The 27115-nt window shown below is 40.8% G+C and overlaps 2 protein-coding genes across 4 annotated transcripts; one reads left to right on the top strand and one right to left on the bottom strand.

Annotated features, from left to right (window-relative positions):
* Positions 1–484: 484 nt before the first annotated feature.
* Positions 485–19839, top strand: b4galnt3b (beta-1,4-N-acetyl-galactosaminyl transferase 3b). 3 transcript variants are annotated; one of them, XR_014623338.1, is made up of 21 exons: positions 485–957; positions 5642–5697; positions 5824–5907; positions 8481–8576; positions 9377–9467; positions 9577–9677; positions 9786–9853; positions 11461–11539; positions 11687–11753; positions 11897–12031; positions 12149–12258; positions 13509–13609; positions 13789–13841; positions 13938–14598; positions 15002–15261; positions 16085–16238; positions 16335–16407; positions 16503–16656; positions 17072–17198; positions 18384–18646; positions 19036–19839. XR_014623338.1 is itself a non-coding variant. In XM_084363316.1 (20 exons), exons 1-20 carry the CDS (start codon positions 834–836, stop codon positions 18472–18474), a joined length of 2685 nt encoding a protein of 894 aa, XP_084219442.1. In that variant the 5' UTR covers positions 485–833; the 3' UTR covers positions 18475–19839. The 3 variants fall into 3 exon arrangements, 2 of the variants coding, with proteins under 2 accessions (XP_084219442.1, XP_084219443.1); XM_084363316.1 differs by having other exon boundaries at positions 18384–19839; XM_084363317.1 differs by lacking the exons at positions 17072–17198; positions 18384–18646; positions 19036–19839 and having other exon boundaries at positions 16508–16602.
* A 1831-nt stretch (positions 19840–21670) lies between these two features.
* Positions 21671–23906, bottom strand: tnni1c (troponin I, skeletal, slow c). The gene is made up of 7 exons (XM_084363288.1): positions 23796–23906; positions 23484–23522; positions 22748–22789; positions 22501–22632; positions 22313–22402; positions 22015–22197; positions 21671–21934 (listed from the first exon to the last, which is right to left on the bottom strand). Exons 4-7 carry the CDS (start codon positions 22570–22572, stop codon positions 21848–21850), a joined length of 432 nt encoding a protein of 143 aa, XP_084219414.1. The 5' UTR covers positions 22573–22632; positions 22748–22789; positions 23484–23522; positions 23796–23906; the 3' UTR covers positions 21671–21847.
* Positions 23907–27115: the final 3209 nt, after the last annotated feature.

The following is a 27115-nucleotide window of genomic DNA, read 5'->3' as shown; positions in this document are numbered from 1 at the left end:
CGCCGTGTTACCTGTAACGTGTTTCAAGTGCAGGTAAAACCCCTAAAGTAAATGCCACCTGGGTGTTTGAATGTCACTCGAGGGAAGAAGAGTTAAGCCCAGGTAAAGGTACACAGATGGGTGCTGCCCATGTTCACTCCTCCCTCCAATCTCAGAGGGAACGGGTCAAGCAATAGGCACAAACAAAACGCGTTTCCGGGAGTAGATTTCTAAATAAACTACTCACTGACAAAAATGTTGCCAAATGTACTCCTGTGTGCCAAATCTATAAGTAAAATAAGACATTTTATCGGTAGTATGCAGTCAAATTGAAGAAATGCAATCACGTCTGTGAGAGCCCCTCCCCCTTTTCTTTTTTTTGCCACACGTGCTTTTACTTTGAAAGCAAAGCGGAAAACGTTGTTCCGCTCTTTCCCTGCCTCTCTCCCTGTCTTCACGAAGCTGTGTGCTTTAAAGCTGGTGTGACACCTACTCCTCACTCTGCTGTGTGCGCTGCTCAGTGTGCGACACCAGCCGGTGCAGAGGTCAGGACGCAGCAACAGAAAGCCCTCTTTTAAAAAAAACAAACATTCAAACAAACAACAACAAAAAAACAAACAAACATAGATGATCGAGAGATCAGTTTAGAGTACGGCTGCCCGAAGTTATGCTGTGATTTTTCGCGGGATGAGAGACGCCGGGGGCAGCGCGCACTGGGGACATCCAGGGCGCCGGTAGTGCGCACCCACTGGGTGGCAGGCGGACGGGCACACCGTGTGGTCGCTCTCCCCACTCCCCGATGACAAAGCCGGTAACTCGAATAACTCTGTAGGAGTCTGCGCCTGAGAGCTAAGATGATTGCGGTGTTTTTCCCCTTGAAGAAACTGCGGCGCAACAGGAAATATCTTCTGCTTGGGACGATTCTCCTGTTCGGAGTTGTGGTCGTCTACAACGGGATGGTCGCGACAGAAGCATTGGGTGAGTGCGTGTTCCTACTCAGCAGTATATGTCCTAACTTCTGTGAAACTGATGCATCATTTAGACAGAGTTGAGGTCTAATAGACAACCTGTGGCTGATACAAACGCCTGACAATGTAAAGAGAAAAAAAATAAATAAATAAACTTGCAGAATGAATTTTTAGTTTTTAAAACAGTGCAACACCCCAAGAAACCACTTTGTCATCAAACATTAGTCCCACATGTAGCTAGATGACTGTCAGTGCAATATAAAACAGATGTTCTCCATAAATCTCCATGTGAGCAAGAGCAGGAATATATTTTACATCTACTTTTGTTTTTGATTCACATGAATGATGTTGGATGCATTTGTACAGGAAACCTGAACCCGCAGCAGGTGAAACACAGGTCGACTTAAAGAGATGGAGCAGTGTGTGTGTGTGTGTGTGTGTGTGTGTGTGTGTGTGTGTGTGAGTGCTTGTGTGTGAGAAATAAAGAGTCATGAGGGGGATGGGGAGGTCAGACTGCAGGTTTACTCAGAAGGAAGTCAGGTCTCACACTGGGTAACCACACTTCCTGCCCTTTATCGTATTTACACCTCAGTTTACCATCTGTTGCGTTGCTCTCACACTTAGTTATAACACCAGGGTGTCACCACACGGGCACGGCAGGAGATGAAAACACGGAAAATAGTCAGGCTGGTGTCTGCCCACAAGAGAGTAACATCAAAACATGACACAGGCACTTTTTGAACGTGTAAACACTTGCCTGAGACCTGCATTAAAGAGCCCGCCTATCTACACATTCCTGGGCTGTCACCCCCTCCTCACAGTGGGGCTTCTCTCGAAGGAAAAGGACTCCACGTAGCCTTCACACAGAGCTGAAAGAGCAATGTGAAGATGTAAACATCTCACAGAAGAGTGGCAGGTGGGAACTAAGAATATGTCAGGGTTGTTCCAGGTGTTTGTGGAGACAAAAGGTGTCAAAAAAGTTGCAGCTTCTGAAAACTGCCCCCTAAAAACTCGACGATTCGAATAGTCACTCTAGAAAGACCCCAAGTCGACTCGCATTTTGTCAGTCGGTTCACCACACTTTTGTTCTCTGGGCAACGCAGGAGCAACAGCATGACAGGCTGTAAACTTTTCAAACAGAGTCTTGAAAATGATGCCAAATCAGAAAACTAACTGATGGACGCAGAAAAGGTTGACAGAAAAAGAGGGCAGCGAGACACATCCGGCGTGATGCAGGGCTATTCTGTTACCTGCTTTGTCTCTCTCTGCTCCAGTGATGAATATTAGTGAAGTCAGCTGAACTAAACAACCAGAGGGTTGTACAACCTCCTCACCGCTGTGATGGATACAGGAGAAACACACCAAGGTGTGCTGGGATTTTATAACTGAACTAGGCACTGAAATGTCATTTTTTCCTAGTCACACTAAAAACTGTTACTAATGTTGATAACGCAGGTGTAATAAACACGATATTTTCTGGACAGTGTTTAAACTTATAGATTCATTTGTGCTCAATTTTGACTATTTTCTTGAGTGTTTTCTTACTTTTAGACTCAGATTTTAGACTTAAATTTCAGTTTAAAAGGAAATGAATCGTTAGAAACATCCCTTGTTTTCACATCACAGATGGTGAAGACATGAAACATGATGCTCATGTTGGCTGATAAAGGAGTTTAGCAGTTGGAAAATTATTTATTAATTTACGTGTTTTTATTTAATTATTAAAGTGATATTTAAAACTAGGATGGCACTCAGTAGAGCGCATACCTCCGCCACGGCCCAACAGTCCCGTTTTTGTACTCACTCATACATACCAACCACCTAAATACGCCATATTTTTTTCATCAACATCCATGTATTATTCCTTGAGAAATTAATGAAAGTGTTGAAATACAGCCTATTTCTCAGTGGTAAAGAAAGATCCCTGGATCCGTCCCTTTAATCGTATCTGCAACAAAAGTTAGTGGGCTCTATTCTGCACCGAGACCCATCCTCTGTCCATGTTTTGTGGAAATCCGTTCAGTAGTTTTTGTGTAATCCTGCTGACAAACCAACCAACCAAAATACGGTCACAGGTGAAAACATAACCTCCTCGGCGGCGGTAAAAACACATTTGTCCAGACTTTTCTTCTTGCTGGAAATTTTGATATTATTGGGAGAACATTTTTTCGTTTGCATTTACCAATGTAGAGCTGCAAAAAATAATCGATTAGTTGTCAACTATTAAATTAATCGTGAACTGTTTTGACAATTGATGAATCAGTTTCAGAGCTTTGCAGAGCTTTCTCAAGACGTCATATAGTACAATGGCATCTTTAAACACAGACTTTGATTAAATATTGACTCCTCTTTAAGCGCCAACTATTTCAATGAGTCTACAATGCACTTCCTGTAAACTACCAGTGATGTTGAGTAAGCATTACTGTCAAACAGAGCTGTGCACCATCCTGTATCAGTTTATGTGAACCTTTAATTAATAAATAAAAGACGAACAACTAAAAAAGGAGCATCATAGAAAATAAAAGAAAAAAACATGATTATTCATCTAAAAGAGAGCATTTATTATAAACCTCTTTGGCTCAGCGGATCCTAACTAACAACCTAGCAGCATTCTCACTGCAAATGCTTATTGTTGTGGTTTCCTCTTGTGCAGCACAGCAGATTGTGTTCACCGCCCGTAAACTGCTGAGAAGAAACTGAGTGACTAATACTAGTGACACTGGTTACTACAGAGCACTCTTATGCTCGACCCTGCACATGTGGGTCTTTAAGGGATGGCTTGTTTTTCACACATGTAGGTCACATGGGCACTTAAGAACACAGATAACATATAAAGTGTTGTGGTTAATAAATGTCCCGATGGAGAAATGGCTGCCTGTGTGGGTGGCTGATTGTTATGTGGTGATTGCCCTACTGGGCTCCTCTCCCACATTTTTTGAATAGTCCTTCGGTAGAGATGGGAAGATAAGATGAAGATGATGATATGAGTTTTCTTGGCTGCGTCAGGAGAGCAGCGGCGCCAACCCGGGAATAGTGTCAAATTATGGAAAGCATTAATTTAATCCAGTAACAGCATGAAAGACTTCCAGTCCCCTCGGTGTTTTAAAGTCAGTTTTGTGCACAGCGTGAAGGCTGGAAGTCTGTCAAGCCCTGCAGCAGTTTTCTTTCTAGCAACTGAAACATTTCAATGTTGAGTTTCACCGTATAAAACCACTGGCGAGTCATTTTGAATTGGTAGTAAACAAATGCATTACCAGGGCAGTGCTGTCGTGAATACCGAGACAAAAAGGCAACAGCAGAAGGGTACGGAGGAAGACTGGCTGAGTGCAGATGAAGATAAAAATATTCCTCTCTTTCTTTTCTCAACCGGCACTCTAGAATTACGTGTGTTACCAAAATTGGCCCCCACGTCTCGAGGGTGTGTGTGTGTGTGGAGATCTCCGCCCTGGTGGTAATAACAGACTCTTGAGTTTACAAGCACTGTAACCCCAATTCACTCGCTGACACCACAAGCTCATAAAAAAACCAAACAGTGAGCCCCCCTTTTAAAATAAACTCTAGGCTATAATTTAAGAGATGACAGAAGAGGTTAGAAGGAATAATAATTCTCTTCTGCTCTGCCACAGATCTTTTTTTTTTTGCAAACCCCGCCATAGCAGCTCATTGAGGGCTGTGACTGAGATGACTTGCATTCAGTGGTCATCAGCAATGAATTGGAACAGGGTGTGGGGTGGGACTCCAGCTCAGACACTGGGCTTCATTGTTCATGCAACATAAGCTCACAAGAAATAGATGAAAAAGCTTGCATATGGCCGACTGGGCAGTTAGATTCATGACATTTGATGCAATCTTTGTCGAGGCAGTTTAAGGTATACTGTGCAGGAGTTTCCTGAAAAGAAACAATGTATAGATTGACACAAATGTAACTCCTCTAAAACATATCTCCCTGTCCACTGCCTTTATATTCTTATTATTGTTTTTTTTATTTTATTTTGCTGTGTTCAGGACGTTTCTGGGCATCATCATTTGGGCAGTAGCCTGTAGCCTACAGCAAATATCAGTGTGAGGTCAGGACTATAAAAACATGGCGACCGGGTTACAACGCTGACTTCGCCCCCTCCTTTGCTCTCTCTAAGACATGAGCTCGAAGTCTGTGTGTCTGTTCAACTGAGGGCAGGGCTGAGCCGCACACACACAGGCAGAGCAGAGACAGAGAGTGGACAGGATGAGGCGCGCGCTTCGGCTGCATTCACACAAAATCCCGAGAGTTGTGCGGAGGTGTGGTGTGTTTGTTTGTGATTTAGAATGTAACCGCTGTGAAACAATAAAAAAAATATGTTTTCTCTCTCTGTCTGGACTGTTGAGCCGTGGAGGAGGGGCCAACATTGAATGACGTGTCTACCAACAGCAATGACAAATCCTACATAGTATGCCTTTAAGTAATTTGCAGGTGTGGTTGTCTGGTTGCAGAAGAACATTGTGCAATTCTTTCAGTAGCACTAATTCAAATTCGACTTATCTATTACAAGAGGGTGAGTGAATGTGTGCTTCCCACCCTCATGGTTTATGCCCCAAACACCAAACGGATAAAGCAGATCAAGCCACGCGCTTTTCGAGAACACATTTTGTTTGAGGGAATCCGTCATACAGTTGCTGCATATTTTTGCCTCTGATTTTTACGCTCTCTTCCTCAGGTTTGAATCCTTACGCTGACGACAACGGCTGGTGGAGAGCCATGGTTGACAAAATGGTAAGGATGGTTCATGGAAAAGGATGTGGTAATAAAAAATATGGTGATGCAAGGGGATGTGTGTTTGTGCTGGGAGGGGTGGAGGCAAGCATGCTGAAGTTAGGATTTTGTGTGTGTGTTTTCCAGTTCAGAGCGGACTATCAAGCAGTCTCTATGGAGCATTCGGATGCTTGGAGATCCAACTACACTCCACCAACCTGGAAACCAGAGGTCTGTGTGTGTGTGTGTGTCGGTATGTCAGTGTGTGCTTTCGTGTAAACACTCAGTCTCACCTCCTCTGAACTCTGAACAACCTGCCCAGGCCTGCCCAATTTCTTCCCAGCACAGTACATATGTATATGTGTACACTATATTTCCTGCAGCAGATTCTGCCTCAGCCGCCTCCATTGCCACGTTTTAGGGTTATCGTATTTCCACTATATTAAGCAGCACTGTGCTCTGGCCAGTTGCTTCCACCTCATATTTCATGTTCGGGGGAAGCTGTTGCTGTGTCTGGCACTACAGACCAGTGTAACCTAGCTTTACATAAGCACTGTAATATTCCCAGGGATCATGTTTTTTTCTGGTGCCCTCTTAGTTATTGGTTGGATGTTGCTTACTCTCTAAATTAGATGGTCTAACCTGTTGTCTCACAAACTGTCAAAGTGCTACACCCAAAATTTTATTACCATTATTGATTTTTGAAATAACTGTTCATGCCAGCGCATGTATCCTTGCAATATCTCCCAAATTGCTATTTTATTGCAGTATTGGATGTACTTGAGTTGCACCAACGTGATGTAGTAGCATCATTCTTTTCAGCTATTTCATGCATTAACTTTGCCAAAAACAAGTATTACGAGAATATTTTTTGTCCTGAAATTGTAAACATTTAAAAAAACTGCTGAAAAACACTGTTTACAGCTCTCAGTCTCTTTTTGTTATCCAAGCAACCCAAATGTACGATCCTGTAAGGTAAAGAAAATCAGAAGTTCCTCATCATTGAGAACCTGTAATCAGAGGATGTTTGACTCTTTTGCTTTGAAAGTTTACAATCACTGATTATCAAGATTAAAAAAGTGGCCCGTTGATTTTCTGTCGATCGACTAATCGTTGCAGCTCTTCGTGGTTCGTATCAATATTACAATGTAAAGAAGATTTTACACATGTTGCTCATTCTCACTAAATATGTGTTAAAGAGTGAAGGCTGCCGTCAGTCGGCTGTTTCATGAGGTCTAATTACTTAAGAAGGTATTTAACAGTTTCTGTTGCCTTGAGACCAAAATGTGTGTATTTATACAGTGAAAGCTGAAGTCTCAGCTCATGTCTGCGTTATAGAAGTCCATTAAATGTCACAACATTCACAGGTTTATTACTCTACTGACTGGGAGGGAAACAAAGAGAAAGAAGTGCAGCAGAACCACGGTTGAAATAAAATAAGATTGAGCTTGACTCCCAGTCAAGTCAACTTGGATCATGTGTTTGTTAAATGATTACAAGCAAAACAAGCCCTGTGAAATGCTTGAGTGATTATTTTATAGCCTTTTTGTCTGAACCTCAGAGAATGGGTCGTGTTAACATTTAACTGTGTGCTGATGACAGCAGAGTGTGTGGCATGAATGCTCATTAAATCCGATGAACTACTGAACCCGGCTCTTACCTGCATCATTTGGCTCCTGTGGTGCAATCAGCAAAGACGGATCTGATAAGATGGCCTCTTTGCCAGATGTCACACAGGTGTTTACAGGACATATATACTGATTTTCAGATATGTGACTGAGGGTTTTCGCCTCCACGCTAATTCAGTGGAGGTGAATAGAATTTTATATGTGCTGTTCAAAAAATTCATAAACAATTTTTTCAATGCTCGATAATCCACAGGACACACGTTCAACAGTTTATTAGATCAGTTCTGTTAAACCTGAGCAAATAAAACAAAAACTATCGACATGGCTAGATACAACTAGAGGTAAGAGACAAAATGTGCTGTTGTATAATTTGGGTGAACAGACACTTTAAGCAAGACATGTCTGTACACAGCAAGAGGGGTATATGTTAGGAAATTTAGGTGACGTATATTGAGCTAGACGAGGGATGTAGTTTACTGAACAGTTTCACAAAAAACTAAATGGCACTTCACTGTCTTTTACGACAAACTGCGACTTCCTCGACTTGCAAAATGACCTTTAGAATAGACAAACTTAGACAAACAAGCATGACTCAAACTGGATCCAAAAAATGTCTCGTGCCATCGACGACCGTGGGTATTTTTTTCTGAAAGAACATCCCCTGGAAGCAGAGGGACTTCACCTCCCTATTTCAGTGAAATTCTCCTCCCTTCTTGCTATCTGCATGTTACCCCTTTCAAATTTTCCAGCTCAACATGAAACAACACCCCCGGCCGAGCAACAGACAAGCTGAAAATATCCTCCAAAGTATTGGCAGTCTTCACCTCTAGGGCACCGATAATCAATTATGTTTGATTATCAAACAGTCGACAAACCACTGTTGTTTGCTTTACTGTTTTATGGAGCGCTTTCTTTTGCAGGGATTTAGACATTAAACATTTTGCAGACATTTTCTCTCTAGCACTGACAGCGCTAAAACGAAGCGTGATGATAGATCTGGCTCTGCAGGACTTCCTGTGGTCCTGTCATGGAAATGTCAAGCGGTTTCATAGGAAGTCTGTGTTTGTTAGTTTTGGCACTGAGGCCAGATGGTTAATTGTCCACCTGCTGACTGACTGCAACACAAACACCAGGGTGTTCCCAGCATCATCCTCGCTCTCTCCTTTCTTCCTGCAGTTTAAGGGACAGGCCAATCTGCACGCCTTTGAAGACTGGTGTGGCAGTTCTACAGCTGACCTCCGCAAGAACATGCACTACCCGCTGCATCCTCATGTGAGTCACTCGCTCTTCAGTATGGCAGTGTCAGTTGGACATCAGTGATCCGCATGTGCGACCATTATATTTGATGGGTTGTGTGATGTGTTTATGTTGCACCCCCAAAAATGAACCACCAAAAACACATCTATCCTCCTTTTTTGCAACTTTTATGAACGTAAGGTCGGCAGTTCAACACAAGCACAGTTTTGATTTGTTTTTTTGGGGGGTTTTGTCTTTTGTCTACACATATAGAGTCACCTGTAAAAACTCTTAAAGGGATAGCACTCGCTTCTTTAAGGGTACAATAATGTGTGTGGACAGTAATAGTGAAACGCTGTAAAAATAAATACGTGAATTAACTTAAACAATACGCAAATTACTTTAGCTGGGCAGTAATACTGTAAAATCAACAAGACACATGAGAATGATTTACAATTTTTTAAAGAAGCTGAGTAGCAGATGTTTACTTATTTTGACCACAGTTCTGCTGCTTCTCAGTGTCCATAACTGCATTCAAACTCTCTCATTTTCATATCTTTTTAACTTTTTGTTAATTTGTGACAAGGGTAGCTCACAGAAGCCGCACAGGATGACCACATTGAGTAGTTTTTAAAGGATAATGCCGTAATTGTGCAGCCGAGTGTTTTATGTGGCAAAGACATCCCTGCACACACTCCGACGCAAGCGTAGGCAAACACGCACTCGGTTTTCACTCAGAGGTGCATTCCACATCCACGTGCTAGATCCTCATGTTGTCTCACTTTGAGTTAAAATCATGGCTGACTCTCTGTGTTTCCCTTCCCTCGCGCTTTCAGTCCAGGACTACAGTGAAGAAGCTGGCCATCAATCCTAACTGGAACAACTACGGTCTCAGGATGTTCGGTTATCTCCATCCATACACTAGCGGTACAACATCTATTCATCTGGTTTCTCCCTGTTACCACACTGAGTAAATGTGTGCAATACATTTCCCTCAATCGCTCACTTAATCTTTGTCTTTATCTCTTTGTCTCAGGAGAGTTTGTGTTTGCAGTGAGCTCTGACGACAACTCTGAATTTTGGCTCAGCACAGATGACTCTCCCCTTAACGTGCGGTTATTGGCATGGGTTGGAAAGGTATGCAAATGGCCCCGGGCCATTTCCTCATAATTCATCTAATATTCATCGACATGTAGCAATATCACCTTTGTAATGTTAATTTGCATGTGGGTTTTCTGTCTCTAGACTGGCAGAGAGTGGACGGTCCCGGGCGAGTTTGAGAAGTATGCCAGTCAGACCTCTCCACCGATTATGTGAGTTGACACCAGGCGTCTTTTTACTGTTAGATGAACAGCTAGCATCAGCAGTGTGACTAGATGAAGATACAGTACTGTGCTGTTTGTGCAGTGATTAACCCAGCTCACTGACCGTCTCTTTGCTCGGCTGCAATACAAACAACAAACAACCCACCAACTGTCGACAGAGCTCATTCAAATATCATTGAAATTCTGGTTGGTGCACAGATATTTCCCCTCCTGTTATGGTGGGGTTTTCTCTAGACCCAAAAGCAGAGACCAGAGGCTGGCAATCAGGTTTAAAGGGATTATTTCAGGACAGAGTTCTTTGTGGAGTGAGGAAGAGGCTGTGTTGTCTGGTGGCAGCGTGAGGGATCTCAGGTGAGCCGGTGGAGCAGGAAGCACAACAGAGAGGCGCTGGAGGTTCTGCGCACAAGGGGAAAAAATGCACGAGCCTAAGAGGAAGCCCAGTACGGAAAAAACAATGGAGCATAGGCGCATGAAAAATCTCTAGAAAGCACTTTGAAGATAGCGAATACAATAGCAAGCGGCACTGATATAATCACCATACGGGACGGAACGATCTGAAATGGAGAAGAGACCAGGATTATATAGCAGAAGTTGATGAGTTGATGATCTGCAGGTGCGCCTCTCTGCTGCTGCAGACACCGCTGCCACGCCCACAGACACACACAGGGGAAAGTGCAGGTGAGGGAGAAGGGAGGCGGGGAAAAATGGTGAACACTTTATTTGAAGGGGTGTGCATAAGACTGGCATTACACCTGCCATTAACATAAAGGAGTCCACTGTAGCTGAGGCCAAGAAAAATACACGACACTGTAATGGTGTCGTGCCAGCCAGTGCCTAAACCAACCACACGATGATTGAGAGCAGCAGGCATGACGTTTTTTTTTTGTTTAATGTCTCCGACAGCCTTATCTAATTAGCCACTTGTTGGCAACAGTCTTTTTCAATACACGTAAGCATATTAAAATTCACGAGGGTGGCATTTACTGATTGAATTTAAGTCATAGGACAAAACGCTCTCTTACGCTTGTGTAAACTACAAACTTTATATCAAGCGTCTTATAAATAAACTTCTCATAACCCATTGTCTTCAAGACAGTGGAGCAGGAAGTGCAAGAGCAGGAAGTGCTCTACACTGCTGTGACAACATAGGTCCTGGAAAATGTCAGACCACTTTACAAAGAGTTTCATAGCATTACTGCTAACATGCTGGAAACTTTTGTCACACTGTGTGGGCGTCTTTCACTGTAACTCGGCAGGAGATGTAGTATGTGTCACAGTGTAGACCAGTTGGCCGAGTTAGCCAACAATGGAAAATCTAAACATCAGCAACTAAGATCAACACCTTGTTTGCAGGGTGTTCTAGCTTGTAGTGATGATTTGCATATTGAAAAGTGTGGAGGAAGAAGATTATAAAGAAATAATAAAAAAAAAAAAGAAATAATGTTGAGGGGTTACTTACATATGTTGCCACAAATTTCACCTCAACACTTTATGGGGTGAAATTTGCAAGAATACATTCAGAAAACAACTAACTTGATTTTTTGCTAACCGAGACCTACACAGCTACATGATTGAACTCTTTTTTTGTCTGACAGGCTGTCTGCTCAGAGGAGGTACTTTTTTGAAGTTGTCCACAAGCAAGACGACAAAGGGACTGACCACGTAGAGGTGGCGGTAAGTAGCTGGACGGTCATAGAAAATATCCTCTCCTTCTTTCTTGGTCTCATTTCATTGGTTCCAACTCTCAGATCAGGTCTGTGTTCATTTTCGTGTGCAATGTGGGTAATAAAGTGGCAGTTCATTGTCTTTGTTTTCACACAGTGGAAGCTCCTGGACCAAGGATTCGGGTTCATGGTTATTGATTCCAGTCACATCTCCCTCTATGTTAGTAAGTACAAAAAAACCACACATCATTTCTGCAACCTCAGTCAATCTTCATTACTCTCCAGCTCACCGCCCACAACTGCAAATCAAGTCAGTGGTTTTGTTGCACAATAAACAAAGAGCACTTCTGTTATTCTTATGCCACAGGTGAATCTGGCTTGTTACCGTCTGATGTTTCCACCATACCACAGACGGCTGCAAGCCACCAACACATCCCCTCAAAACAGCACGGTGCAACAGCAGACATGCTGAGGGAGGACCCTCGTGACACTTTCTACCAAGGTAAGAGACGTCTCTCTGTTGCTGTGTTGCAGATAAATCACTCACTGTTGCACAACTTGTTTCCTCCTGCTGAATGCACACAGTAATCCATCTCAAATGATTTTATTTGTTTTGCAGTGCCTTTGGTCAACAGGAAGTTCCTGAAAGGTGTTCTGCCCGATTGCTCGTACAAACCCAACTACACGGTCAAAGGCTTAGAGCTGTCCCGCTACCAAGGAGTGCAACTGGTATGTATTTCTATAGTTTATCTCACTGCAGATCACTTTATTCTTTAGAGATCATCATTCACACAATATAGCTCTTGAATACAGTGTTTATGATCCCCTAAAGTGATACAGGAACCTTTCACAGCCTTGTGATTCATCTCAGCTGATCCTACAGCCTATTATACCAAAGTCTCATTATTAGTCACTTTGTGGTGACTTCCTGGAGTCTCCGCTGGTTGCCAAGCAACCCCATACATAACCCAACAGCATATACAGGTATAGCTTCATATATGTTGATGAAGGTTCTCAGTCATCCAGGTCATGGTAACGCTAAGTGCTACATCGTATGCAACTGGACTTTTGTTGCTTACGATATAGTAGCACCTAGTATAGCTTCATGTGTGTCGTCTCATCTAACTTGAGGCAAGAAACCAAATAAAAGAATTTCCCAAAACATTAAATTATTCTTTAAATCCAGGGCATGGACATGGGAACGAGGGGTGCTGAGGGTGCTGCAGCAGCCCCTAAAATGAGGCATAATAAAAACCATCATCAACCATGATAAGAGTGATGCATGGGAGGGGGAGCGTCAGAGTATGAACAGAAGTGTCCCTGAAACCTGTGGTTTATCAATCAGTTTTAACCATACTGAAGACTGGAGGCTCTGTTGTAAGTCACAAACTGAGCAGATCTGTGAAATATATAAGCTTGTCCCCTCTATGAAACGTGTATCCTCACTGCGCTGCATTATCATGAACCGTGAGGCTGTTTATTCCTGGCATTCACATGCGTCCTCTCAAGTGACCACTTGTGATCGGCTCCCACTTCCTCTCTCTATGTACAAATAAACACATACATCATTGGGACAAACGGACATGACAATATTTGCACAAAGGAAAAAAAATGTAATGTCTACCATATGCCGAATTTACAAGAAGGCCCAAATGATTAAGAATTTGTCATGGTGAGCATTATACAAAGTTTATAAAGTTTCTCCCAAATGAGCAACTTCCACAATTTAGTGATTTTATGAGGGAGTCTGGGGAGATTCTCTCCCTCCTCATTTCCTTGCTGTTGTTGACTGTATCTGATGTGGCCGCTTTGATATATTGTTGTATTAAATATATTATATTATACAACAATTATTGTAAATTGTTATATATGTTAAAAGTTATCCTTCTTTGGTTTGATCATGTATTATACAGTATCCCATGATGCATTAGTAAACTGTCATTGCTTTAACAGCATGTCATTGCATGTCATCTCCCCAGGTCCACTTGTCCTACATCTACCCCAATGACTACACCCGACTCACACACATGGAGACGGAGGACAGCTGCTTCTACCCGGAGAGACCCAGTTTCATGAAGATGTGAGCGTCCATAATCAATGAAAATTCACACAGTAGGACAGAGACTGAGAATCTTTTAAACAGTAAAAAAAGAAAGTGTTTTTTGTTTTTGACAGTCACATCTAATCCGTGATCATAAAGTAACATCGAGCTGAGTCTTTGCATAATTCACTGTCCTCTTTTTTTCCTCTTGTCTGCAGTTACGGTTTCTCTAGATACATCATACCAGACCTTCCTGGGGGAAGAAGCCCAGGTATTTTTTAATCCCCTTTTCTTTGCAAAACAAAAAGTAGTATTTTTAGTGTCTGTAACACTCTCTTTTTCTGTCTCTCCCTCTGGTGAATGTCAGATTTTGGGAAAAAACTGCAAGATGATGAGGAAGATTATGATTTTATTGGAATTAAATCACTGCTAGATGACCGAGAAGATTTTGTTTTGCGGAGGAGAACATCTGTGTTAGATGACAAAGAAGATAACAGCTTCCAGAGGAGGAAATCGGTTTTTGATGACAAGGAAGATATTGGCCTCCAGAGGAGGAAATCGGTGTTTGATGACAAGGAAGATTTTGGCTTCCGAAGAACAAAATTAGTGCTGGATGACGAGGAAGAGTTTGAGGCTGGAGACATTAAAAAAAAAGAGGAAATCTGGCCGGGCCCGAAAAATAACAGAAAACAACTCAGGAAAAAGGAGATAGAGAATAACATGCCTCTACAACTTGAAATTAGCAACCCCACAGCGAAGGCGATCCATAGAGGCAGAATGAGGAAAAAGCGGTCATATACAGAAGGAGAGGAGGAAAAAACAGAGGAGGAAGGCAAAGTTAAAAAAAGTTCCATACCAGAGATAAATTGGAACCAGACCTTCCAGGTCAGCTACCAGGACCTTCAGGCGCTGCGATCAGATAAGGCCGACACTGTGTGCAAATTTGTGGGCAACCTGCAGCTCTCCTCCACTGAGACTTTGCCCGTGGTCAAGGCTTTCATGGTCCAACTCAAGGCAAAGCACCCCGGGTGAGTATTATAGGAATCAGCCTCATTTCAATGGGTGTTTTTTGTTTCCATTATAAGAAATTTAGTAAAAAAAACTCACTGGAATTAAACATTGTCCATAACGACATTGTTATGGTGACAACTTTTAATTTTGTAAGAACTACACTAATTAGACTTTGACGTTATTATCTTTACCTTTCCACTAAAGTCTTCGAAGTCTTCGATATGTATAATATTAGAGTCTGGACGGACAGGTATACGCCTGCCATGTGATAATTCTAGTTTTTTAACGTATTGCGGTATTTTTTTGAATCAGCATTTCACATCTCTTAATAAACCACACCTCCAGTGTAATCATGTGCAGAGATTGCAGTAATGGTTTTCACATTTCAAACCATTTTTTGATTCTCTCTTCTTCTTGCAGGCAGTTCACATTGGTGCGTGTGATAAATGTGGTGAAGCGTGTGGACATGGTGAGGGGCAGCCGCTACCTCCTGGAGCTGGAGCTAAAAGATGTGAGCGGCAAGCTGCTGCGCCTGTCGCACTACATCTACACTCTGAATCGCAGCAGCAGGCGTCGCAGGAGGGACCTCACTTTCCAGGAGCTGAAACGTCAGCCTTTGCTGTGTAACCCGGTGGGCTTCCGCTGGAATCCAGCTGCCACAGTCCACTTCATAGTACCAGGTACACCCAGCTTTAGGTGGCATGTGTCGTTTTTCCTCCACTATTTTGTTTACAATGCAAGGAGGCTGCACTGCTGAGGGTTAAATTGCCAAAGAGTCATCATTTTGTTATGGTCAGTCGAGTTTTTTGTGAACTTTTAGTGTTTTGAATCAGAAGTCGGAAGTTTCAACGAGGAAATCTCGACCTCCGACGTTGTCTGGAACACGGCAAAAGGCCAATTTCCCTGGAAAGAGATCTTAAAAGTGAAATGTAAAAGCCCCCTCTAGTCAAATATGTTCATCTTGTTCCGACAGCGGAGTGTTTGAGCTTCACTGCTTTGACTGATGAATCTACAGAGTTTGACACTAGAAAGCTGTTTTCTCGTCAATTTGCTGAAAGTGTAAATATTCTCTGCGCTCTATGAAAATCTGATTTTAAGAGGCGGGCCAATGAGCATGATTTGTCACATTACAAAGAAGGAGAAATCTTATGTACAGCAGTTAAACTTGTGAAATGAAAAATGTATGCATATTCATATATTTTGGACTTTTAGGTGCCAATTTAAGGATTTAAATGTGGTAATTATGCTTTTTTACTGCAAAAAACCACGTCACACACACATTCGAGAATGAATACGTGTACAGAGGGGATCTTTTAAAAGGAAGGCCTTAAAGTTGCCACCCTGTAGAGTCCATCATCTCATAGCACAAGTGTTCAATTCAATCTAATACAACATAGAAAATTTGTGGAATACACAATATTAAATACACAGACCTCGTTATACCTTTTTATCTATGTACACATTACCTAAATAACTGATCATTTGTCTGTATGTCCCCCTCAGTGAAAAACCAGGCTCGGTGGGTGCAGCAGCTGATCACTGACATGGAACGATTGTTCAGAGAGACTCAAGACACCAACTTCAATCTCATCATCACTGACTTCAGCAGCTCCGACATGGACGTGAAGAAGGCTCTTGAGAAATCCTCACTCCACAGGTGTGTGCTAAGGTGTTTTTCTTTAACACTGAATCAAACCTGTGAAACTCATTGTACGATATGATGTATTATAACGGTGCATGTGGAATTGACCAGGTACCAGTACTTGAAGCTGAGCGGAAACTTTGAGCGCTCTGGTGGGCTGCAAGCAGGTGTCGACCTCATAAATGTGAGTATCGCAGCATCACTCAGCTATAACGCATAAGATGAAGTGAAAAAGACCGTAATAATAAATATCTCTTCCCTCTTAATTCTCTGCGTCAGGATAGCCACAGCATTGTGTTTCTTTGTGACCTCCACATCCACTTCCCCTCCCACATCATTGATGCCATCAGGAAGCACAGTGTGGAGGGATACATGGCCTTTGCTCCAATAGTCATGAGATTGGACTGCGGGGCTACGCCATTTGATGCTAAAGGTAAATACACCCCTACTCTTCCGCTGCTTCTTTGCCACTTCAGGACCTGTTTTTCTACACATCACTCTTCAGCTGTTTGTCTTGCAGTGACATGTTGAATTACAAGCGTATGGCTTACGGGCACACGTTCTCCAAAAAATCCGCTCTACCGGCTGCACCTGTTTTAGGGAAATCTAGGTGTGCTGCGTCCTGTCACTTATCCTAACACTGTTATGAGATCTCTAAAGCAAAATCAGTGTATATGGTAAGACGTGTGTTGTGTGTCCCAGTCAGCTTGTGAAGCACAAACAAGCAACATAAAGATAAATAAGATAAATGTAGCTGCTTAAATGAAAAACTACATTCACAGGAGGAGTTTGGATGCATGTGGCACTAGATTTAAAATGAAATGAAAATGTGAACATCTGTGTGTCAGGTTTCTGGGAGGTCCAGGGCTTTGGCCTGCTGGGGATCTTTAAGTCAGATCTGGAGGCAGTGGGAGGAATGAACACCGAGGAATACAAAGACGCCTGGGGAGGAGAAGACTGGGAGCTCATCGACAGGTGTGCTTCTTATAGATAGACTTATTTGTTGCTCATATAATTGTTTTGTCTATTTCCTTTATTTTATTTTATTTTTCATGTAAATGTATAGAAGGAAGTGTAAAAAGCTGTTTTAAGGATCCAACACATTTCTGCACCAACAGTAGTAGATACAGTTTGAGTGAGAGGCTTGATGATAAGTCATTTTTAACAGAAGATATGACACTGTATGTGGGTAGTGGTGGGCAATATGACAATTTTAGGTCATGATTAGTCTTGATGACATCCAAAAACTACTTTTCAGGTGAATTGTTAAGATTTCGTTACTTAATGTCTTCGATGTAACGTTTCCAAACTTCACTTAACTTCACTGACTAGCGGATCAGTGCTACGTGAACATACCAACAGAGTGATGTAGTCAACCACATTTAGGTTAGTTGAGTCGACTGAGCTTGCAGCATGACATATGAAGAGCTATCTTTAGTACAATACTGTGTTTTAATGGTGCAAATATGGAAATCCAAAGGCTATTTTTAAGGCTGTAGTCTACAAGGCATTTCAAAATAGATAAAAAAAAGACCAAACTTCAGACTGTGGATCATGATTGTGACTGTGATTTAATAGATCGTGATAATACTTTTTAGCCAGATCGCCCAACCTCTGTATGTGGGGGAAAACTTCCCATGTTCCCAGTAAGCAGGAGAGACATTGCAAAATCCCTGCTGGAAGGCATTCAACATGGCAGACTGATGATGAAGTCAGAGAGAGTTAGTGTAAGAGTATATGTTTTCTTAAATTACCCTAAAGATTTATTTTATGGTACATTAAATCAACATTGCAACACATTGTATCAAAAGCATCAGGCAACATTTACATCACCTGCATACTAGCGTTGTGCTTTCAAACATATCAAAACAAAACAAAATAGGCACAAATAAGCTGTTAAATGTGCCACAGCTCAGACTAGTGACGACAGCTCTGCGTAGTTATGCTCTGTGCGGCACATTTGTTTTTGAGAACAGCTGTTGAATAGCTTACTTCAAGCAGAGAGAGAGTAAAATGAATCAATGCATGATGTTGACTAGATGAAGAAAAATTAAACAATTTGACAAAGTGAAAGGCATAATTTCAATGTTGGAGACGCTGCCTTTAAAGCTAACAAAATAATATGTGACTTAACAAACTCTCCTCCGCTGTCTGCTCCAGGATCCTCGAGGGGGGACTGGAAGTGGAGAGGATCTACCTGAGGAACTTTTACCACAGCTTTCACTCCAAACGTGGCATGTGGGTTACTTAGGCGTCGTGACAAGGTCGCCTGTGGCCGCACCATGAACACGGTCGTCACGGTTACAACCACGGCAACCAGAGCACTTTAAGGCCGGAGCGTGATTCCTGCTACATACTGCTGACTGACGGAGAGGGTGGCATCGGATTAGATACTCTCCTCAGTCACTTGAGCTGCAGTGAAGGTCATTTTTAAGGAAATACTACTGATAAAACTCCTTCCAAAGAGTTTATGTCACTGGATGTACTGTTGACTACTAAGAGGGTACCGGTCAGTCGAGTGTGTGATATTACATATGAAGATAATGCTTTGCATCAGGATAATCTGCACTACTGACACATGAAATTAAGTGTCCTTTACCTAACCCTTGCACAAGAGTCTTAACTGGAGAAAAAAAGATCCTTATTTGTCAAGTTGTAACTTTTGAAAAACTTTTATATTCATTTTATGAATATTTCTTTCATTTGAGTTTAATGCTATTTCTACAAATGGTCAATTGTACCTCAGTTTAGTGCCCTCCCCTGTTTGTTCTCGTTAATATTGATTGTGCCTTCTGTTGTGACTGTTATTCAGGTACTGGAGCCACACGGGACTGTTTTTTAAAGATGAAAAAGGAAAAGCCTTAAACTGGAATAACTACTAAATATTTAATTGTCACATTCATGCAAATCAGAAAAGTCTCCCTTCACTTCCACTTACCAAAGACAATAGTTGAAAAATGGATAGATGGACCTCTACTTTTTTCTGTGCAGGAAAGTTTAAAAAGCAGGTTATTTAACATGTTCACATGTAGCATTAAGGACAATTTTAGTCAGCAACTAGTTTTACTGAAATGTGCGTCCATGTCCAAGCTATTTTTATTGATCTACCTGCTCCTTTTTTCAAAGGAATAACTGTTTCCATCAATCTTAAAAGCTATGTTTTTGTCTCAGTCCAAAAAGCTTCCTATTCTAGCGGTGGGAAATGTTGCAATGAAAAATGACCTTGTATATTTATCATATTTTATTGTTATTTAAGACAAATGGCAGCATTTTCTGATTGTTCACATTCCGATTTTCTTTCTTTCTTGCCATATAGGGAAATTAAAAACACAACACAAATGTCTGCTCTGGTGCTAAGCTTTGTTCTCGGTTTTGGTTTCTGACACTGCAAATAATTGTGTGATTTTTATTTGTTTTTTTTGTTTTTTTCTTTTACTAAAGCAGTGATGTTTTCCCCTGTTGTACTCCATCATCTCTTACTTTGTTGTTTTTAGATATACCTCATTCCTCTCGTTGTGCTGGGAGTCCACTTCCGCATTTTTGTTGTCTCAGGGACAGTATTTTTAAAATGTTTCACTGCCTTGACAAATCTGAGGAATAAATCTCTTTTACTTCATTTTTACTTCCTTTTTGTGTACTTCTTAATAGTAAGACTGAGACAAACCTCAAACATCCAACTGATTATACATAAACTAAGGTATTCTGGCAATTAATTGTATATCTAAAGACTCTTATATAACAACAACATAAATGATAAGCAGTTATCACAATTTGTGGATTAAACATTTTAAATGATTCATGCTGTTGAAAATCTCCATGGCCTCTTTTAGACATTTTTGCACATCAGCATTGTTTGGTTTAATCATTACCTTTTGGTTTGGACTTTAATTGACGGATGTCTGTTAATATAAAATATTTTTAAAGCTAACTGGATAGTTAAAAAATGAGCTGTGTTGTTGCTAATAGTGGCATTAATGATGAGACAGAAGTCTCATGTAGAAACATACTGCAGCATTTCTCAAGATAGACAGGAACAAAGCACAGTCCTGTGCAAACAACAGCTTGTAGTTTGACCAACAAGTATAACTGTTTTATATCTTTTCTTTCTTTCCTTTTTTCTTTAGCCGTAGCTTTCACTGTTAGCTCTGCAGTCATCAGGCCATCTGTCTGTCATCCGGTATTAACTAAAGATCCGGGCAGCTGTTGTTGCAGATGTTAAATAAAGGTGTGGTATACAGCATAATTCGTCATTTTATGTATGGGTGGCTTCCCAATCCCATTAATCCCTAACACACCTTTAGCATACACAGCAGTCGTTTCAGCCTCGTCACAACAGCACACACATTACATCAATCATCGGAAAATGAATGTCCTTGCCTTAGCTAGTTGGTCTTTAAGAAATATTCATCCCACCTGAAGGGTGGTGAATGCACAGATAATGCATCACTAAATATTTTTAAACATATAAGGTAACTATTCAGATTATATTCAGTTATAAATTACTGCTGTTTGGGTAGTCCTGCAGCTAGATGATGCATCTTTTCCAAGTGTGTAAATCCAGACTACTGGTGATTTATAGCCAACGCTCTATATCAAAAAGAAAATTCAAGAGAAACACAGCTTTGGTGCATGAGGACCATTTTAAGCTTTTAGAGTGGTGATTTAATGTGGGAATTAGAGTGCAAACCTCCACCAAGGCCCAACAGTCCTTTTGAATTCCACTATTGCTGAATTTTTATATACGTCCGCATGAAATTGTACTCACTCATAGATACCAGCCACCTAAATACGCCTGGACAAGTCAATGAAATTGTTGAAAAATGCCCTATCTCACAATTTTGTGAGAGTTAGAGTTTTATTTAGTTATGTATATTGTAAATAGCAATGCAGCCTAAAAATCTAAATTATATACGTATGTGCCAAAATGCTGTGCACACTAAGAATAACAGCCACTGACTGTACACTGGCATTAACACAGGCACATACTGTATTTGCACAGATCCTCACGAGCCCTCATAAATACCTAAGAGGCTGCAGACTTCATCCTTCACCCTCCATCATTCAACCGTCATCTTACCGACACTCTGATGTCAGTCCAAGGACAGCTATGAGTGTGTGTCTGTGACGGTGTTTACTGTTTATTATCGGAGAGGAATTCATTCCAGTCAAGAGGAAAGGCTAAGTATATCCTGGCTCTGACAGAAAATATCTCTGGTGCTTTGTCACTGGAAGTCAATGGCATAGCTTAGAGGGGACACTGTAAATGAAATACAGCTTCAATATCCTTTTTTATAACTGTGTAAAAAGACGATGTCAAGTCTGTTGGAATTTTAATAAAGGTCAATATTGTGCATGAAGGACACTTTGCAAATATTCAAGTCCATTTAAATCCCACCGACACCAGAAATGTTCTGCATTGCAGAAAGGAGAGGCGTTATGTACAAATTTATTTGATTCTTTGACATGACAGCATTATCAGGCAGTAATATACTGTGTATTCACAATGCTATTTAATAAGAACATAATAGTTTAGTTAAAGTTTTTAGTTTTTTTTTTTTTAAATCATGCATTTTTTTGTTAGGTATATCTTCATTTTTTTCATCATTCCCATTTACTCCTGGACATCATGCATCAAACATCTTCTTCCTGCCCTCCATACCAGACATGGCCTCCACGTTCTTACGCCAGTCACCCACCTCCATGGTCATCTCCTGCGGTAGCAAAACACACATTCAGAAAATGAGGTTTTATTGTTTTTTTTATTCCTATTCGTCTGCTTGAGTAGCCGTACCTTCTCTTGTTTGATGTCCTCTTTCTTCACAGACTTGAGATTGGACCTCAGGTCCATGGAGCCCTTGGTTCTGGATCCAAAGAGAGCCTTCAGCATCTCATCTGCTGACACTCTCACCTTCCTCAGAGCTGGCTTCTTGAACTTCCCTCCGAGGTCCTGCACCTTTAGATTCAATTCATGTATCTAGAAAACGGTGAAAAGCTGAGCTGATGACTTACTGTTTATAAAGAACTCTTTTTCTTGATGTGTATTTGCATGTTTTTCATTTAAATCTATCGCGTCATGGTGCCTGACATACATCTCTGTTGTTCTTGTAGACTTTGGCCTCACAGTCGTACCGTTCCTCATCCACCATTTCAATCTTTTCATTGATCTGCTTACAGAGTTTCTACAAAACACAAATAACCACATTATGTTTAAGTACAAAAACAAGACACTCTTCTACGTTATGCCTTACGTCATCTGATTTATTTTTGTGACTCTCACCTGCAGGTCATCCCCGCTTAAACCAGTGAACTGCAGCGGTGGAAGCTTCTCTCCCAGGTATTGAACCTTCATTTCCTCTCTTGCCGCCTTCTCTGCCTCCAGCTCTTCTGTAGCACGGGCCAGCAAGAGGATCTAGATGAGTCAAAATTAACATGACAGGAGGAGGGGGAATTTTGGCGCATAATCAGCACTTATAATTTTCCTGTGTTTGTAAGGTAATAAGTTAACGTATTGTACAAGTGCTTACCTTCAATGAGAGTTTGCGGGAGGCTGAGATCTTGCATTTTGGCTGAAAGTAATATAAAACATAACATGTGACACCTGACATTTTAACTATGGTGATGCAACTTTTGTCAGATAAAATGCTAATTCTTTACCTGTCTGTTTACATGTCCCACTTAACAGCACTACATTTATTGCCCAGTATTTAGTCATGAAAGAGATATCTTGTCTTTTCTTTTCTCATAAATGTCTCCTAACCATGCAAATGCATGACTACATATGGCTCAAAACAGCGCTACACTTACTTCACATTTACAGTATATTTACAGTATTTTATGTACCTCAAATCAATCAGCAAATCAACATCTGATTCTGATATTCAAATTAAATGATCAAGTGGGATGTTAGTGCGTGCTCCTGAGTCTTTTAAGGCTGAAATCTGTAATGTCAGGATCAAGGTCGAAGTTTAGTGATTAGGTAATTTTTTTCTTTGTACTGTATTTGTTGTACGATCTATGTAAAGAGGGAAAATGTAACTTAAGAAAAAAATGATAGTAAAAGCTAACATGATGAAATACACTTCAACTTGTGTTCAACATGATATTACCCATTTGCTTTGTAACATTGTTCTCTTCCAGTGAAGCTGTTAAGCTGAGTGAAAAGATTCAGTCATTCAAACATGCCAACACATAAATACTTGACCAGTTAGCACATTGGCACTATTACCCATGAACATTGTCAGTTTGAATAAGTATTACTACCTTAGCCTCAGCCTTGGGGTCCTTGGATGGTGGTGCGTACTGAGGAGGAAGTAATAAAGACAAGAAATTCAAGCTAAATCAAACATCAGACTCGTATTGTTTTCCCCAAATATTTAGGTTAGTAGCATGGAAAGACATGCAAGCTGTTACTCACATAGCTGTGATGGCCACGTGGAATTTGTTGGACCAGGGAAATCCGAGACAAACAAGAAAAACAAGAGACAGTTATTACTCAAAACAAAAAAACAAAAATGCTTCATAGACCAATAACACTTTGGTAAAATGAGCCTTTAAAGCGTGTGATGACAGAACTTACTCATCAGACATTGTTGAACCTTTGATAAAGAAACAGTCAGGATGCTGTTAGATTTCAAAAAGAAAAGAATAGTCCAGCGATGAACAGAAAATGCATCAGTATGTAAGAGTAAGAAATCAGAGTGGTATTTAACAGCAGCTTGCTTTTATATGTGAGACTTGTGCACCGAAGATCCTCTATTGAGAAGATGACGCACTCCACTAACTCCTTGTGTTGCAGGTTTCTAAAAACACTCCCTTGCCCTCCTGGATCCAGTATTCATATATCACTACAATGAGTCTGTAATTTTCATATTCTTTATATATTTTTCTATTTACTTGTATCATAAAATGTCATATTTTCCTTTTTATATCTGTCTTTTTTCCCTGTTCAAGAGGTTATTAGGTGAAGATGTATAGAGAGACTTATTAGCTACCTCACTGACAGTAAAAGTAGCTGCACAGTCACATTCTGATATCAGAAAAGTCTGGTTTCGATAAAATAATCATCAATTCCTGTTCTTCCCAAAAATGCATCTTGTAGCTCTGAATGGATTATATTTGATCTAGACACATTTTAAATGTATTAACAAGCAGAGTCTTGTATTGATTCCAGGAGCAGACTCTGATCTTCAGGCTTGGCCTGTCAGGATGGTACTTTGAAATAAGTGTGTAGTGAGCGGTCTTCCCTTTCTCCAACTAATATCTGGCCTTGTGACGCCTCCCACCTCTCAGTCAGAAATTACTGGTCGGTCACTGGGATTAACAGGAAAGCTCCGCTTGTTAACTCAACTACTCTTCGCTGACTGATAGATTATCACCTCTGTTGGAAAGGATGGTGTCTTGTTAACAATCACACTGGATGCAGGTCTGACAATAAAATAAAGCAATTGCCAAGTGGTCATTACAATCCTAGGCTGTGTCAACTGAGAGGAATAACAGAAAACAAAACATCATATTCCTCACAGTATGAAACAGATTTCTGAACAGTGATCAAGTTTGTGTTGCACAAACATACAACCTTGAATTTTAACACGCAGACTCTTTTGTGAAGCCAAAGACAAGGACAGCAGACATTATTGTTCTTTCTGTTACTGTTGCTCTGCAGCAGATGTCACATTGCCATATTCAATAACCTTTGTGGTGCTATGTCTGTCATCCACACAATGTGGTGCACCCACTCAGTCACTATTAAACACGCGGCCGGATTAACCTGTTAGGGGCCAAGGGTGCAAAACCATTCCCATCGAGCACAGAGCACACAGCAGAAACTAAAGACAACTGTCGTTAGGAATAGACACATCACATTAGCACAGTAATAGCTCAAATTCAGTTATTAAGGTGTATAATTATGTATTGAAATATTAGGTAATAATGACATATGATATACAAGACACCTGCTTCAGTTTCCTGTAAATGTATCACTACACACACATCACTGCTACACGTCCACAACGTCTGTGTAATATGACCACCGCACGACTTGAACAACAACATCAAAGGTTCAACCTGCAACACTCACCCGTATTTCAAACCTGTATGCTGTTTTTCAGGGTCACGGACAGGCTGGACTGCCAGCAGTCACTGGGGGAAGACAGGCAGTTCACCTGACTTATGGGAACACACAAAAACAACACAGCTGAGATTCACATCAAGGACATACTTCGATGTGAGGTGACACAAAACCAGTATTTCTCTCATCTCCAGGTTTACAGGTTAATGTGGGAATGCCAGGAAAACACGTGAGTGTCAGACAACATGGTTGTCTGCTCTGTCATCACGTTCAAGATGGAGGGACTGAAGAAGCATATGTTTGTAGCCTTCTCTTTTAAAATTGATACCAGAAAACATTTGCATGGGACTAACTCACATTTAAAGCCATAATGTGTGTGTTTTGAGACATGATTAAAATTTGTATAGTATGGTGCAGAAAGTAAACACTGGCTGGGTGTTCATTTGATCTTTTTCTTCTTTATGGCACATGGCTGTTACCACCCTTTAATGGTTGGAAAGTGTTGACCTTGATGGTATCACCCTCCTATGACATGATGATATGTTTTGTGGGCCTACATGAACTGAAGCGTGTTGTGTTTTTTATAGAGGCAGGTTCAATCTCCTTGAGACAACTTTTGCACTATATCTATCTTGGGATCAACATCTCCCTCATCATCTTCCTGTCTCTCTGTTATTAGGGCTATGTCACATATTGTAATAAACAAGGAGCCAGTAATGTGAAACTGCTATGTAGAGAAAAAGGTATCTTGAATGATGACTGTATGGTTCAGACATTTGTCTTCATAGATACATACAGACCAAAAATACCAGCCTATGGTCTGACTTCCCCCTTCAGACAGAGGTGACAAGCTGTTGGCTCTGTGATTTAATTCAGACAAATCCACCTGGCACAAGGCTCAGAATTTCTTGACAAAGGGACTCAGCCAGCACCCTCATTAGCAAGAAATATTGAGGTATTTCTTGACAAAGAAAACATTTGGAAAATTATACATTCCTGTAGCATATCAATGTGAATAAATAAATAATACAAACAAACCAAAAAAATAAAATGAAAAAAGCTTAATAATATGACCTGACATGACCAACATCAATGATCAACAGACATGATCAATTATATTTACAGTGATCGAACTGAACTAAGTACAGTTACTCAACTAGTGTACTCAAGTACAATTTTGAGGCACTTGTACTCTACTTGTGTATTCCCATTTCACTACGTCTTAGAGGCATGTATTGTACTTACTCCACTACATTTATTTGATCATTTTAGTTAATGGTTACTTCGCAGATTGCAGGTTGTGTCAGAGCCACATCTGCACACTATTAAATGTATTTGTTTTATCAGTGAGCTGATAAAAAACAACAACACTGAATCCAATAATCACAAATATACTGAATATTGGATCCATGGTTGACCCCTAGTATACAGTGCATACATATATGTAAATACATGTATAATTTACATCTGCTAGTACTTTTTATACTATCTGATAGTATTTCCAATTTATTGCCAGATAATTACTTTTGATAATGAAGTATATTTACTATCAGACACTTCAAGACTTTTACTCAAGTACTGTTCGTATGGGTGACTTTGACTTTTACCAAAGTAATATCTCAACAAGATATCATTACTTTAACTCAAGTATGACCTTTGGGAACTTTATACAACACTGTACATTTAAAACAAAAGGTGAGTACTTGGCTGTCACCTGGAGGATGAAGCAGTTGGACCGGGTGCGCATGTCCAAAACAAACCCCTGCGCTGCCTTTAAGTAGCTTCGGAATATCTGTGAATGTAGCTACGTAGCTACGTAACATAC

The sequence above is a fragment of the Pagrus pagrus genome, assembly GCF_965226575.1.
Source record: "Pagrus pagrus genome assembly, chromosome: 10".
Taxonomy (NCBI): Eukaryota; Metazoa; Chordata; class Actinopteri; order Spariformes; family Sparidae; genus Pagrus; species Pagrus pagrus.
Note: the sequence above shows the minus strand (reverse complement) of the source record. Positions and strands in the feature narration are given on the sequence as shown.

Excerpts from the sequence above, each read along its gene's own strand:
- tnni1c (XM_084363288.1), bottom strand. The coding sequence starts at position 22,572 with ATGAAGGTTCAATACCTGGGAGAGAAGCTTCCACCGCTGCAGTTCACT. Across the intron at positions 22,403-22,500 it reads TAAGCGGGGATGACCTGCAG|AAACTCTGTAAGCAGATCAA; the intron begins GTGAGAGTCACA and ends TGTGTTTTGTAG. Across the intron at positions 21,935-22,014 it reads AGGACATCAAACAAGAGAAG|GAGATGACCATGGAGGTGGG; the intron begins GTACGGCTACTC and ends TTGCTACCGCAG.
- b4galnt3b (XM_084363316.1), top strand. The coding sequence starts at position 834 with ATGATTGCGGTGTTTTTCCCCTTGAAGAAACTGCGGCGCAACAGGAAA. Across the intron at positions 11,754-11,896 it reads TCACATCTCCCTCTATGTTA|GTGAATCTGGCTTGTTACCG; the intron begins GTAAGTACAAAA and ends CTTATGCCACAG. Across the intron at positions 16,239-16,334 it reads GAGAAATCCTCACTCCACAG|GTACCAGTACTTGAAGCTGA; the intron begins GTGTGTGCTAAG and ends GGAATTGACCAG.